We start from the raw sequence: 15,830 nt of genomic DNA, 5'->3' as shown, positions 1-15,830 counted from the left end.
ATTAAGAGCTTGGCAGGACCCTTAAAGCATAAACAATTACGCATTTGTTGGTTAAGGATTTAATGGTAAATTGTGATTGGAGAAATCTTAAGAGTTGGTGGCGGTCTGCTAATGTCAACTCTTTCTGTTAAATGCTAATGTCATTTGTCGGGAGGCGATGCTTCAACTTTGACTTGAGGATTTGGCTCTTCTTTCTCTTGAGTTATAGCTCAGAGCAAGCAATTACATCTCAAGCCTTACAGAATTCCAGTATGAAACAAGTAGTGCCTGTTTTTTTTTATTTGTCATTCAATTGTGTCTTATTGCAAACCATTGGATATGACTCCAAGTAAAGGATGTGTACTGATTATTTTAAAAATTGTCTTCAACAGGATGGCTGAAGTATTTTTTTTTTCTTTCATAACTTCTACTGTATTACAACAGGGAAGAAAATTATGAAACACTTACTGTTCAGAGGAAAGAAGATGTAAGATGACAATTGAGAAATCTAAGGTAAATGTTTCTTGGAGAAATGTAATTTTGCTCCTTTGCTTATGCATCTGAAAATTAAAACATCTTTCTTCATGAAACAGTAAATTGCAGGGTAGTGTGGATTTTTTTGTATTTGTCAAGCATACTGTAATCCACATTGTGCAGAAAGCCTGATTAAATTTTGTAGCAAATTCTGCTTTCTTCAGGCTTTACAGTGGTTTCTGTGACATTCTCCAAGACATTAGAGCAAGAGCAATATGAGAATGAATAATTTAATATTTTGTATATGAAATGTTATGTTTTATATTTTATTATAACTTCAAATTTTGCATTTGTTTGCTTGTATTTTAAGTCATGTCTAGATAACATCCAACTAAAAGGAAAATTTTGTTTTTTAAAAAAAAATTAGAAGAAACAATTGAAAATCTGGAGATGATTTGGAAGAAATTTGTGTGGAAAAAAACAAGAGTCTAAGAGAAACCTTGAAGATCCAGCCATGAAAGGAAAGTAGTAGTTTGATGGCAATTGATAAAACAGTAATTTTGTCTCTGGGCAGAGATTGACTTCTATTATACTTGCATTTGAATTTCCCGTTTCTTTGGCGATGGATGCATATTGAAATTTGAACTTTTAATTTAAAATGCAGCTGGGGCAGAAAAAGTGTGTTTAAATAGAGTATTTGAGAATTTTTAGTATAAGATCTCAGAATACTGGGTCTGAGTATACCAGCTGCATATTTGAATGAACCAACTAAATGCGAGATTAGAATATCTTATTCTGCACCAGCATGAAAAGTAGAGATGGTATTTTGGAGGTTTCTCTACCCATTGTAACTTTCTCAGTTTGAAAAAAAAAAAAAAAAGATATTTCTTTTCACCTTCTCCATTACTTAATGGCTGAAAATTTTCAGGCCAAATGAGGCACTCAGTGTTGCTTGTTCTAGAATGATTTAGGTAACAACGTGAAGAAAGACTGAAGCAGGGGCTACTGGGATATTCAGACTTTTATGCTAGTAAAATATTGCCATTGATGCTGCTGTACCTTGGTTTATTTCTCATCATCTGCTATAATTATTTTTTTAGACTCATTAGTGGCATTATTTATTTGCTACTTGTTCTAGCGGGGTTTTGTTTGTTGGTTTGGTTTTTTGGTTGGTTTGGTTTTTTGTTTGTTTGTTCTTAAAGCCTTGGATAAAAGAGCTTCTGTGCCTTCCAGTGAAGCCTAAAAATCCAAATCCTTGGAGCTTCAGAGAATATAAAGGACTATAAAGGGCTTTATTCGTACAGCGACTTTTATGTCGATTCTCGAATTCCCTGGGCCTTCATTCTCTCTGCTGCAGTGGTGGGCTGCCGGATGCCTTTTCGGATGCCTTTTTGGATGCCTTTTCCGATTCTTTTTCGGATGCCCTGTGTGCTCCTGCAATGAGATTTTATTGCCACGCGAGGTCAGCAGCTGCCGAGGAAAAGCAGGACATAAACTCGCTGCACTGCAATCCGTTTTCATTTGCTTTATTTAGAATACTTAAAAATCAATACATCCTTCAGAACCGTATGTACAGTGTGCAAAACCAAAGGATTTCTTTTGAACGCGCAGCATCTTCAGCAAAAAGTCTCCCTTGCGAGTTACTATCGAGTGAGGCTCTAGAATGGCTTTAGGGAAGGTTTATTGGCTTCCCGAGTAGCGTTGGGTAATCGCTGGGGCAGAGGATGGTATTCTGTACACTCTGATGATGCCAGGGCTTCAGCCTTATCTTTTTGTCTCTACTAAATTGGCGACAATTAATCTAAATTGAATAAGGTATTATCGCTGCAGGGGAAAGTTTGAAATACAGAAATGGAAAATAGCCTTCCTTTTTACTGCAGTAATAATCGATGTCCTGTCAAGGTATGGGGAAGATGTTGCCTGAAAGGATTTTAGTCTTTGATTTAGAAGCAAAACACCACCACCAGCACAGGTAAAAAGCATAAGCTTGGTGCCAAAGTTACTGAACAGGATTTGGGAAATAAGTATTGAGCTCTGTCATAGGCTTACTATTGGGTAATCATTTCCTTAGTAGAAGTCTCAGTTTCCTACATGTAACTCCGAAGAAGATATTCACTTCTCTGGTAAAGTTTTAGGATAAATTCTTTTTGATGGGATTTTCTGATTTACTGTTTCAACAGTGGGATTAGCTACTGCAATGTCACACATGAATCTTGGTGTTCTTTTTCCTGGAATTCATACTGTTATTTCTTGTGAGTATGCCATTCTTTCTGTCCTAGATAGTTGTGTAACATTGCTAGTAAATATACCCTGTGTTTCAGAAATGACTCTTTTTTAATAGTTTACGAAGTTATCTTCATGTGTGATTGGCACCAACTGATATTCCTGTCAAACCTTTTATCCAAAAATCCCCCTGCACCAGGTGAATTTAACAAATTATACAGATGACGAGCAATTTACTGATCACCAAAATGCAGCAGGGGAGATGTAGTTTAAATATTAGGAAATACTTTTTTAGCTGTAACACTGATTAAGTTGAAAGAACAAACTGCCAAATGAAGTTGGGTAATTGCCATCACTAGAAATTTGCCATCACTAGAGATTTTCCAGGCTATGACTATGCATCCATTTATCAGGGATGGCTTAAAAATAATGCAGTCAGTTTTGCCACAGTTCAGGACTCGGACTGAATGACTCATTATGTGCATGTTTTATCCCAAATAATTTTTAAAATTTCTTCCTACTTTACCCTAGCTAGGGATAAAGCAGCAGGGATGTCAGCAAAATCCAGTAACATTTTCTCTCAGCCTGTGCCAAGCCTACATGAAATAAGAAACAAGTTGTAGTGAGAAAGAAGAAAGCCCAGATTGATGTGACCTTTATTATTTTAACAGTGTCTTTCAGCACAATTACAGAGTTGCAAGATTGCAGAGAACAGAGCTGGAGTATAAAATAACATAAATAAATAGAACAGGAGCCAAAGCAAGTCAGCAGGAGGTGGTTGGAATTGGGCAGTGAAGGATGGGTGAAGGGTTTGCATTGGTCAAAGCCTTTATGATTCAGCCACCATAGTTGCAAATTCTGGAGAAAAGGAAAGAATTTCAAAAAAATATTTTAAAAAACAAAATTTAAAGAAGGGGGAAGCATATTACAATGAATACAGAGTCACTGTTGTAGCAGAAATGTCACAATAACAGAAGAGTAAAGAAATCCAAGTTAATTAAAGGAGAAGTATGATTTGGGAAATCTTACAGTGAAATGAAGGGATTTTTTGAGAGTAAGGGAGAAATGCTATACATGCCAGACTGCAAGACTATTCACCTGAAGAACTTGATTAGTTCTTGGTTATTTCTTTGTAAATCTCAATGAGATGAAGGCAAGAACTAGAGTTTTAATCTTGCAGTGAAAGAAATGTCTTTTATATCAGAGTTTGGCAAAGACAATAATTAATGAGTCTTTCGAAGTACTTGTGTCCAATATTATAATAATATTGCATTTAAACTCAATTTTATAGTTGTCAATTGAGTAAAAATAATGGCTTACAAAACCAGAAGGCTGATACCAACCTATGTAGCAGTTTTCACCATTTTGTAAGAATGAGAAAAATTCCTGTGGTGTCAGAGAGCCAGGATTTTTCCATGTGGCTTTTATTAGTGGTACATCCATAATATTTACATAAATTTATTTAACTGCAGTTTGGGGTTATTTTATGCTTTAATATGTATAATGCCTTTCAGAGGGGCAGATAAAGCATGGAAAAGGCACATTTGTGTCCTGGCGAATAGCTGCCTGGTTTATAATTCCTAACTCCACCTAACTTTAGGAGAGTTACACATGAGAACACTTTTCACAGTTGTATGTGCCGCAGGTCACTGAAAATGACAGACTGGAGGGAATCCCAAGAAGGGCAACAAATACAATAAAGGGATTAGAGGATATGCAGAGAGAATGGTTTATGGGTTTAACATAATCAGCTAAGAGGAAAATGACAAACAGGGGAGGCAGTGGTCTGTAAAGGCTCAAGAAAAAAAATTACTGAAGTTTGACATAATGAAGAGTAAAGTCTGGCAACTGGAAAAGACAGAGAAGAAAATTAGGCATTTTAAAGAATATTCTAGTGTTCAGTTGAAAAATGCTAAGCTCTAAACAAGTGAGATCTTAATTGACTGTTGTGTGCAAACACATAGCACTTTTGATGGCGTGTCCAGAAAACATGTTGCCAAATGCAGACAAACCAGACTGAGAAATAAAAAAATGGTAATTTTTAATATCAGAGGGTTTAAATTAACCCCAAATTTATCCATAATTTTGAAAGATGTAAATCCAAGTTAGAATTTGTGATGTAGACTACCTAACACAAAACATGTATAAATCCTGTACATGGTGGGTATATAGAATGAAAGTGTTGCAAACTGAATTTAAGAATTAATAACATGGAGTGCTTGTGCTAAAAACCCCTACTGTTCTGGGCAGAAAAGGAGAAAGGCTATGATTATGAAATATCTGTGTAAATAAGTCCTGCAGAGAGAAACATGAACTGGAATGAATCTTTGGAACTTTTCCAAAATGGAAAAATAACTGTGCATATACTGTTAAAACAAGTTGTCATACTTACTACAGCTAAACTAAATACCTTTTATAATATTTTTTATCTACAGAATATATTTGGAAAAGGTTACTCAGACTTGCAGCCAAATATTTTCTATAATACATTTTGATAGTGCTATTATCACTTAATAGCAATATATTTTATAGGTACTTTCTGATAGCCAGCAAACCATAAAAAACTCCTTCTTGAATAATTGCAACAAATTCACTTTTGCCAGGATTTTCTATGTATGTTAAATATTTTGAAGATTTTCCAGGGGAATAATCTTCTAAATTTGTTCACTACTTATTTTTTGTATGAAGGTTAATCTGTAAGGCATGGTGTATCAGTTGCCTGTAAATGATTATTGCCTCTGACTGGCCCATTAGTGAGGGAACCCTTGTGATTTACTACATCCTTGTTTCCAGCTGTAGTTACCCTTCCAAACAAAATTGAGTAACGTCTTTCTCTGCACAAATAGTGGCTTTAAATTGCAAGGATTTAGACCATTTTGTCATGTAAAATAATTTACTAGCTGTTTTGTGTCAAAGCTTTGACTTAAAAGAAGAGGACTGTTTCACTGTGTTCAATACAGTTTTTACTATATACCAGCTTAACACATGCCCTCTAGTATTTTTCTGAAATGACAGACATTATTACAGAGGACATGTTGTAGGCTTGTGACTTCCCCCTTCAGATTGTATTTTTTATATTTTCTTTACAACAGCAAATCTGTTTAGGAAACTTTATAGGTAATGACTTACACTAATTTATTTTAGAAGATATAAAAGCAGAAAGCAGGATAAGAATTAATTTTTTTTTTTTTTTTGTTAAAGCTTTCACCTGGCAAGGTCATGACTTAATAGCTGTAATTTTGCATGCTTAATGTCACATTTTTACAGCGTTTTTTGATTTACAGGGATAAAAATTTGAATTTGTGCTGCCCACAGTACATGATCTTTGAAAGTTCTCTATGTACTTTCTCAAGTCTATTAATATCAAGAAACTGAAAGGCATGATGTGCGTGTCCAATGCCAATACACAAAATAGATTTTAAACAACATTATGACAAGAAATTTTCTTTTTTTTTTTCTCTTCTTTCTTATAAATATTTTCCCAAAGCTAGTAGATCTGCTTCAGCATCAATTTTTGTCCCGATCTGGAAGCTCAGGTTGCTTGTGTTATGAGGTAGCCTGGCCTTGACCTGCAATTTTTTTCAGGTTCATCATCTTTAGACCACATTGGTGGATGTGGAGGGGTTTGACACTGTACAGAAGATGATCATATGTTACAGAAACAAGCTGCAAGTTTTCAGCTCTTTGAAACTGCTTCATCAGCCACAAGTTCAAGCCATGATTGGACAAGAGGTAAACTGCTGAAACTATTTCAGAGCTGAATGGTCTTGCAGGAATGTGAAAATGTTTGAAGCAAGAGACTTAAGAGAAAATTAGTAATGTGAGACCTTAGCTAGAAGAAGGCTGATTTGGTTGGGATTAATGTTTGTGATAGTACAACTGAGAAAGTTGTCTCTGTGGTGTTAAAAATCCCTACAGATCAGTCCTTACAAATGCTGTGGGCTCCTGAGGGACAGCATTCAAGAGCCATCAGGAGAATTAACATTAACCCCTGTGTAAGGCTGCTTCTTCGTGATTGTTTAGTGATTTAGGAAGCTGATGTTTGACACAAGGGGTAGAAGTAATGCCTGACAATTCAGCTGCAGGGAAACGAAATTGGTTTGCAACAGAAATACAGCATTGCAATTCTGCATATGAATGTGATGTATGTTCTTGACTTTGCATTTTATTTACATATGCAGTTATATTCTTGAATTGGATTTATGGGCCAAAGGAAAAGCTGGGAAGTATCTGTCCTCCTCATCCTTTGGTCGCAGTCCCAGCTGTTAACTTTTGTATATATTTCAAGCCTTTCTGGTGTAAAAATTTGCTGTTAAAGTCAAATTTAAGAAATGGAAAAGAAACTGGTAGTGTTGTATGGTAGGGATATGGTCAGAAGAATCAAAAGAAAAAAGCACATCATTCTCTTCTCGTTATCAAGTGTAAACACAGAGTAATTCCATTTCAAAGTTAGAGAAGAGTAAAAGCTGCAGAAGAAAGATAATGAGAAGAGGCATTCCATATTGCTTTATTACAATGTACTGGGTTTCAGGCATTGTTTCAAAAAAATAAGTTATGGTAGTCTTAAATATAAAGGTTAATGCTGTATTTTCTTGTATAAGCCAAAACCATTATGCAATATTGTTCTTTTATTCCAATTAAGAATACTTTTGATTTGCAGCCTTGTGGAATAGCTGAAAATTTATCTGATATGAGGTTGGTGGATCCACTGTAAGATTACTTACCTGAATGAAGTTTTTTTTGAAAAACATGCCCAGTGATTTTAGTACTACTATCACTAATTTTAGTGCATATAAAGAAGACCCATATAATAAAGAATATGAAGTTTCAAGAAATGACACCCACACTGGATTCAGCAGCACTGCTGAAGTTTAGCAGGAGCTTGGTCTAAACCATAATAATAATAATAATAATAATAATAATAATAATAATAATCATGATTGGAGAAATTAAAAGGCTTTGGTCTAGGAGCATGGCCACAGTCACTGACATGCCAGTGTGTATCACCTGACTGATACATCAGTGGCTGATTTTGTGTGTCATCTTCTACGTCGGGAGACTGTATTATTTAAATTTGCTTTTTATTTCTCTTTTAATTAACCTTTTTTTTTAGATTTTTTTTTTAATTGTAGAGATTAGGTAACACAGAGATATATGAGGGGGTTTAGATGTCTTTTAGATTTCAGCTTATGATATGGCTTATTGATATGTCAAAACCCTAGCCTGCTCTCTAGGTGATTTGGTACTCTGGCCACAAACTTTTATCTCCTGCAATGAGGAAAGCTTTAGTTTAGAATTGCATCTCTTCTTGTCTCATTCAGTGTGTTTCATTCACTCTCACCTCCAAGAAAAAAAAAAAAAAAAAGGAAAAGGGAGAAATTTTGTGTGTGGGCTAAGCCGATTCATCCCAAAGGGGAATAGAAAACAGCACTAGCTTTTAAAGCAAGACTGTGAGAGGAAAAGTTGTTCTTTTCTTGTATTTCTCATATTCAGTAAAAGGGAGTGACAAGCTTTCTTAGGTGTGAAGATCCACTCAAACACTAGCCTAAGCTGGGTAGACTGTTATTGTATAGAAATTCTGTAGCAAAATGAGTGTACTTTGATTTTTAAGAGCATTGCTTTGCTAAGTCATGCACTACTTTCCTGCTAACTAAACATCAAACAGAAATGCTGGCGCTCAGCTTTTATTCTTTCCAAGCTTTATAGACAAGCCTCGATCTCTGAACTCGCAGTCTTCTGATCCTCGTTCCACTGATACCAACAAATTACAGTGATTGAAGCAGGGTTTGGCTGGGTGCTTAGTGCCTGACCCACAGCCGGGTTCTGTAAGCTCAGCCCCCTCTAGTGCCACAACTCGGCTGCTCTTCCTCTAACACCTCCGAGCAAGGTATTGCAAATGGAGCAGGACTGGGCATTTCACTAAACCCAAACTGTGCCCTTCAGAAGGTCACAGCCCCCAGTGATCCCTAGGTTTCCTCAGTTCTTCTTGTGTGTAAGGGTAATATTCAGTTGTTACTGTCAAAGTTTACTCCTCTAATTACATACCATCAGCGCCAATTTTACCATCACCGTCCTTGTCTCCAGCAGCCAGAAGAGCCTTCGTTTCTTTGTCTGATAGGTCTCTTCCTTCTGGGGTAAAGCCTTTCAGGACAAACCTAAGGAGGAGGCATAGAAAAAAAAAGGAAGATTTGTTTGGTGTGTGGTTGTTTTGTTTTGTTTCTTGATTTTTTTTATTTTTTTTTTTTTTTTTTTTTTTTTTTTTGTTTTTTTTTTTTTGGTTGGTTGGTTTTGGTTTGGGTTTGTTGGGGTTTTTTTTTCCACAGAACAATTACTCTTCATATTTATTTGTACCACTGATTTGAGACGTAAGTTGGAATCCAGAGTTGTGTCTTTTGTTGCTGACCTTCTTTAACAATCAGAAGCACTTTACTCTGAAACTGCATTTGGCTGAAGAACTACCTTTAAGGTATCGACCATTCGCGTGTTTCAGGGATCCTGCAATCCAAGTGACAACTAGCTAACTCCAACCAACCCTCTTTAGATCATGTGCTCAGCAAACAGCTGCCATAGCACACAAATACTAAAGAGTTTGAGCTCTATGTTGCTACCTAGAGTCTTGTTAAAATAACCCACAGGAAATCAGACTCTTAAGGTGGGGATATTTGAGAAGGGATGTAACTTTACTCACTTCAGTTCTTCCTCTTCAATGAAGCCGCTCTGATCTTTATCAAGAATATGGAAAACCTTCTTCACATCTTCTGGGCTCTTCTTTTTCAATCCTACCATCTCGAAAAACTTTTTGTAGTTAAAAGATTCAGCCGCTGTAAGAGATGAAAACCCAGAGAACTGCTTAGAAAAGTCATTGAAACACACACACACCAACACAGACCCGTTGTTTTCTTCCATTCTACTGTTTTTCCTGCCCTGGGAGGAACAGGTAAGCCCAGCCGTGGTAGGAGCTGGATGTACTCAGTGTAACCATCCGTGCTTCACAGGTGCTAATGGAAATAAACAAAGAGGCAGAGGGGCAATGGCTCCGTTTTGCAGATGAAGAGCCGAGCTACAGGATAAGACTTGCCCAAGGTCACACAAGAAGTCTGTGATAGACTTGGGAGCTTTGGGAGCTGAGGTCTAATGTGCATTTCAATGCCTTAAACCTTTTTTTTTTTTTTTTTTTTTTTTTTTTTTCCCCTTAAGTTTTACACTAGAGCAGACATCTGAGAGCAGTGTGACTTTTAGATAGCTGTCACTTTTTTGGTATTTCCACCCCTGGAAAAAAACCCCAAATTGCTTTTGCTTAAGCATTAGCGAGAACTGTTTCAGAGCACTGTTTGGGTTTTTTTTCCTGGAGACTTACTAGAAATCAGTGTTGCATTTCAGCCGCTAAAGGAATGCACAATCGTGGTGTGTGAGCTCAGACACTGCAAGGGAGTGCTGCCTGCAAGACCTTGTGAGGAGCTCTCTCCGGGGAGGAAAAAAACCTACAACCCAGAGCCCTTGAAATCGGAGCCGAGTTTACCTGCTCCACCGCCTTTGTCCTTTAACCGTAGCCTAACAACTGTGATGTAGATTAGAAATACCATACAGTGACCTCCAAAACGTGCGGTGGACTTTTTTTTTTTTTTTTTTTTTTTTTTTTTTTTCCTTCCCCGTGCATTCTTATTCCCGCCGCATTAAATTTTCCCATTACATAAAATTAAGGAGGCTCCGTTTTCCGTGATCTGCCTGACTGAGATTTGTCATTAGTTGCTGCTATTCGCATCTGCTCCAGGACTTGGAGGTGGTCACAAAACAATGGAGGCTAATGAGTCAAACAACTGCTGGATCCAGCAAAGCAATTTGTCGCTCCCTCTGACTCTCCGGCTTGTGAGCCGAGCCGGGCTCAGCGGGTCTCCTGCTCCTTTCTGTTCGGGAAGGTCATCGCGGAGAGCAGGGCAGACAGAGGCGGCTCCCCGGGCTGCTGCGGTCAGCCAGGTAGTTTGGGGGAGGGTGGGGGGAGAACGTGCATCCCGGAGCGCGGTGTCTGCCTTTCTTTGAGAGCAACCTTAACTACATGAATCTCTGTAAGCACGAAGAGGGTTTGCTGTCAGTTTTGGGGGTCACGATGAATGAGAGGGGTAAGGAGCATCTGCTGCCCGGAGGAGTCTTAAGAGGGAAGCGTGGACCACTGCAGCTATTCGACCTGCAGGGAGTCCCTGCAGTGGAGCAGTGCACCCGCTTGCTATACTCTTGCCTTCTGTCCATCCCGAAAAGCAAAGCCCACCCGGGGATTCTGCATAGGAAGTACGAGAGTGGTTTCTTATAACCTTGAAACGGGAAACAGCAGTTCTGTAACATCTGAAACTAAATTTCAGGAATGAGCGGGAAGCTGCCGACATCCACTGCTGACTTCTCTATCCCACACCAAGATATAATGCAGCTTGGTTCACCGAGGGGTTTGTTCTCTTTGAAAGTATGCTCTCAGTAGAAGCGAAATCTGTCTGCAGTTACTGCTTGCTTTCCTTTAAAATAAATATTTCACCTCTGTAACGTGCAGGACAACTTTGCTGAGGATGCAGCCTTGTACTTCATAAACCTGTCGGGCATTCATTGAACATCCGAAAACACATCCTCATTTGAAATTTTGTCTAGCTAGTTCCTCTTATCTTCCCATAGCTGAAATAAATGCACAGCTATCCTAACCTGAAGAGATGAAAGGAGGAAAAGAGAGAAGAAAAAAAAATAGAAAAGAAGCACTTACCTGAAAAGGCTCCCACAGCCTTCTTGATATCCTCAGCGCTGAGCAAGTCGGTCATAGCCATCCTGCAACTGTTTGAACAGGGAAGCAAGTGCGAAAAGATTAAAAAGTGCTTTTCTCATCATTTCTGCTCATATGACCAAAGCTGCAGTGCTGTGTGGGGATGGCACACCGGGAAAGGCTGGACCCGTGCCAGCTCTACAGCTCTGCGTGGCTAAGTGCTGTGGGCTGTCGCTCTCCAGTTTGCAGAGCACTAAGTAGTCCACAGACGCGAGGGTTCAGCTCAAGAGAGGGCACGGGGACGCCTTTGTGGGGACTAGGGTGGGTGGGGGTCGCTCCCTGGGAGGCTGGAGCCTCAGCCTTACTGGAGCAGTGCCAGAGTCTGCTGTGATACAGCTGGAGGAAGAGTTTTGCCAAGGTCAAGTCCTAGGGTGCAAAAAGCAGTGGTGCAGAGCCGAGCCTTTTCCTTTAGTAAGTCAGGATGAGCTTTACCGGTTATATTTGGTGATGAGTAAGAAACTGCAGCATATGCCAAACTTCAAGCTGCTCTTGAGGTCGGGAAGCAAATGTAATGTAGCTTTTGAACATTTGTCTTATCTTTCAACCACTTTAAACATCTCCCCCTTCTCCCTTCCCCCTCCTCTTCACACACATATTCCTTTTAGACCTTGTTTCTTTCGGGCCAGTCCATATTAAGCATCATCCTCACTGAATTAATTATCACATCCCAGCGAGTCCTACAGATCCCGTTTGTAATGCACAATATGCTGCAGAATATACTGTGATAGGGTATGGCAAAACGAGGAGTGAGGTGACAACACACTCGTGAGGAGCTCCTGTGCGGTAGTGGGTTTCTCAGGCAGGACCGGGCACTTCCCATTAGCGTCAAAAAAAGAAAGCATTTAGGATTCGTAATGTGTTTTCTAGGGGTATTTTTTTTTCCTCCAAGAATCTGTGCCCATTTTTCACAGAAAATATGGCAAATAGTCCAGCTCGCTCTCAGAGTTTGGGCAGGAGCCATTCGGCTGAGGTAGCCAAGGTTAGGGCCCAGTAGTAGGGCAGATCTCTGCAGGAGTATTGGCATTGCTGCTCCAGGAGAGACGGGGGAGGACAGAGCGGTGACAGCGAGATCCCCGGGTACGGCCTGGTCCCACTGTCACAATCACACCTCTCCTCTGAACGGGGCCGCCGGAGGCTTGTGCTGTCAGTAATTGCTTGGTGCTTTAAAAGTGCAAGCCCCAGCCTTTTTTTTTTTTTTTTTTTTTTTTTTTTCCCTTCCCTTTCGTCTTCTTTGCTTTTCTAAAGGTTATCTTTTCATTGTGGAAGGGACTATTGTTTTTCTCTCGTTGGAACTTCCCTGTCGGCCTCCCATTTCCGTGTATTTCCCGAGGTGCAAGAGATGCTTAATTTTCTCCCAGGACAAACAAGGAGATGGATGGTGGAGCCAAGTCCCCCTCTCTAGGCTGAACGTATCCTTCCAAGCTCTACAGGGAAAGAGCAGCGCTGGGATAACCGAAATAAACAGCAGTCCCACAGAAGAGATTGCTCTGCGCACCTTCCCGCATGGGTCGCTCTCACTCAGCGGCCCTTGTTTTGGAGCTGGGAGGTGGAAGGATGCAGAAGACAGCACTCGGGCTATTGGGGTCTCTTGCTTTAGCGGAGTTCAGGGTTAGAACCCTATTCTTAGTCCTTTATAAACGTAGGATAAGTGCAGACCCATCAATATGCAGCTACATGTCAGAGATCAATGTGCCGTATCTTATGAAATTGACGTTCCTTTACCTTTCCTTAACTGCGCGAAGAGAGGATAAGCTCTGCTTGCTCCCAGTGCAGACACTGCCGGCCCAATGCTACATCGCCCTCTGCTTTCCCTGCTTTGCTGCGTGCACCGACGGTGTGCTCTGAAGAGGAGTTGGGCCTCAGTCTCCACGGGTTTTCTCCCTTTCTTAGGAATCTTTTGCAGTCCCGTTGTTGAGCCGCAGAGCTTTTAGGTCCCTACCAAGAGGAGCGCACCTGCCCACGCGCCAGCGAAGATGCTCTCCTGGCGGCTGACTCGTGTTTCGGTGTTAACCCCGCTCTGCTGACAAGGCACAGCACATTTGGAGGGCTGCCCTCGGGGGTAACTCGAGCCGGTGGCTGGCAGAGGCGATGCGCAGCGCTGCCTGCTGTGCTGGCAGACGCTGATCAGGTTAACTAGCCTCATGCCAAGCAAAGCGGCCAGAGGCGCATTCCGGCTCCGTGTCCTGGGGATGGGAGCCCGGCGGCTCGCTCCGCATCTCGAACGATGCGCGAACCGCCCCGCTTCCCCTCCGTCATCGGATCTGTCAGCCCTCTACGGCCTAATCATGCTGTGGAGGCGAAAAGTGAGAGGTGTCAGAAAAATGAGGCTTCAGATCAGGTGGAGCCATCTGTAGAGCGTAAATAACATTTCCCCCAGCTCAGAAGCCGTGTGTACCCTCCACAGCCAGAAAGGTGAAAGCAGCGGCACAGGGTTTGCGAAGCAGACAGCTGGGATCTGACACGGAGGAGTGGTGAGGCCCAGCTCCAGCCTCAGCAGTGTCTCTCTTTAAGGACAGCTAGCAAATTTCCAGAAGCTTTTAACCACCAACCTGCAGTTGGAACTGTTATTCTAATAAAAAAGGCGTTTCACGAATTGACAGTTTCTCACTCGACCCTTCATCTTTTTCTCATCATCCCTGTGAGATGAATGACGCGTTTTCCTTTATCTCTGAGATTTTGCCAATTTTCCTGCCCGAACTATTTGCAAAATCCACACCGTGGATTTCCAAGCTGTCTGCACCAAAACTTTTGTGTAGATCAACTACCTCTTCCACCAGCGCCAGAATTATGATATTGTGACTAAGTAAACGACCAAATAAATTAAGTAGAAATCAGCCCACCCTTGCCAAAAGCAAACAGTTCAGGGAGAATTTCCTGAACAGCATGAAGCCCTCACACACAAGATCTGAAGCAGAAAGACGGAGGTCCTCTGCAAAAAGGATGACACATTTTCTTTAGCTTTCTAGTGACCACACCAAAGAGAGCAACTTCATCCCAATGCTTACAGTCATCTGTGCAGAAAGAGAGGTGCCATTTCTAGACGTGTTCTGGGTTTTTTGGTTTTTTTGGTCTTCGGTTCACGGCTGGGCTATTTCAGTAAAATCTCTTCACGAGCCCTTGCTCGCATTCTCCTTCACTTCCTTCCCTCCCTTTCCCGGTTTTGTCATTTCCATCTTCTCCCGTGCCTTTCTTCTCATTCCCCCTCAATGAGTTCACCCATTTTCTCCTTTTAATGATCTGTTCTTCTCATTTGGAGTCTTCTCGGCGGGAAGCCATTCCTCAGTGTTTGAGAGATTTGCATCTCTGTTTCTGGGCTTTTGTTTCTGGAAAGGAGGATGAGGTCGGAGTGATGGAAGATACTCTTATCCGTGAAGGTCCTGCTTCTTGCCTGGAGCTGGTGAATCCATTTTGCTGTGGAAATTTGAGCATTTTCTTGCTACTTACCTCTTGGATCTCTCTTAGCACGCTTGAAAAGGTGTTAGATAGGGAGGTGATCAAAAAGAGGTGAAACTCGGGGTGGGAACCCCACTTATATAATCTCTCTCGCTCTTTCTATTTTCGGCAGGTGATACCCTCACTGGTATCAGATATTCAGGGGGTTTGTTGGTGGTGTCACATTCATCTTTCCCTTAACTAATCGAGGAACGCTATTAATAATCCTTGGCGTTTGCCTTCCCCTGGCTGTGAAAACCCATTACATTGGCAAACTGATGGCCCACATGAAACCTGAATGTTAAGGGGAGAAGCAAGCAGTACAAGTGAGCTGTTAAGGGACAAATAGGAAAATAACAAGGCTAAAAATGCCATTGAGACTTATTGACCATTGTGTCGACCATCTAGGGACACTTTTCCTGATATTTAATGCTTTTCTAGCAAGGGAAAACGTTTTGCAAAGGACCATGAATCATACATCAGACTAAAGTGGCATCAAGGAGATCCCTATGCATTAGGAGGTTCAGTTCGAGAGATGGGACTCTGCTCATGAAGGGATAAGTAAGATGTAACCCCCTCATCAGTGTGACGGAAAGCAAAGATAGGTTCTGGAGTTTGGCCTTTTCTTTCTTTTGCCTTGACAGGTACTACTTAAAACAAAACGGAACAGCTCTAAACTGCCTCCTGCACCTGAAGCCACAAAATTCAGCTTTACCTCTTGGCCTTGAAGATGTCAGTATTTTTTTCCCTGCAGGCAACAGCAAACTCAGTGGTGTAATTCTGATTGCTCATACTTACAGGGGCATGCAAAATCTGCATTCGGGGCCCCACTGGGCAAGGTGCTGTAGAAATCTAAAAAATTGACAACCTGTGCTTTCTTGGGAGAGACAGGAAATTGTAAATGAAGACATCATATATATACAGC

The 15,830-nt window shown here is 40.8% G+C and overlaps 1 protein-coding gene across 3 annotated transcripts; it reads right to left on the bottom strand.

Moving 5' to 3' along the window:
• Positions 1-1,879: 1,879 nt before the first annotated feature.
• Positions 1,880-14,968, bottom strand: PVALB (parvalbumin). Of its 3 annotated transcripts, none has more exons than XM_066320172.1 (5): positions 14,918-14,968; positions 11,417-11,484; positions 9,365-9,497; positions 8,722-8,831; positions 1,880-1,923 (listed from the first exon to the last, which is right to left on the bottom strand). In XM_066320172.1, exons 2-5 carry the CDS (start codon positions 11,475-11,477, stop codon positions 1,901-1,903), a joined length of 327 nt encoding a protein of 108 aa, XP_066176269.1. In that variant the 5' UTR covers positions 11,478-11,484; positions 14,918-14,968; the 3' UTR covers positions 1,880-1,900. The 3 variants fall into 3 exon arrangements, with proteins under 3 accessions (XP_066176269.1, XP_066176267.1, XP_066176266.1); XM_066320170.1 differs by lacking the exon at positions 1,880-1,923 and adding an exon at positions 3,316-3,534; XM_066320169.1 differs by lacking the exons at positions 1,880-1,923; positions 14,918-14,968 and adding an exon at positions 3,316-3,534 and having other exon boundaries at positions 11,417-11,503.
• Between the last annotated feature and the right edge of the window lie 862 nt (positions 14,969-15,830).

Source organism: Sylvia atricapilla, chromosome 5 (assembly GCF_009819655.1).
Source record: "Sylvia atricapilla isolate bSylAtr1 chromosome 5, bSylAtr1.pri, whole genome shotgun sequence".
Lineage (NCBI taxonomy): Eukaryota > Metazoa > Chordata > Aves > Passeriformes > Sylviidae > Sylvia > Sylvia atricapilla.
Note: the sequence above shows the minus strand (reverse complement) of the source record. Positions and strands in the feature narration are given on the sequence as shown.

Bases quoted from the DNA above. Each gene is read 5' to 3' on its own strand.
- PVALB (XM_066320170.1), bottom strand. From the start codon at position 11,477: ATGGCTATGACCGACTTGCTCAGCGCTGAGGATATCAAGAAGGCTGTG. The intron at 9,498-11,416 runs GTAAGTGCTTCT...CATCTCTTACAG, and splicing joins GGCTGTGGGAGCCTTTTCAG to CGGCTGAATCTTTTAACTAC. The intron at 8,832-9,364 runs GTGAGTAAAGTT...CCTCCTCCTTAG, and splicing joins ATTGAAGAGGAAGAACTGAA to GTTTGTCCTGAAAGGCTTTA.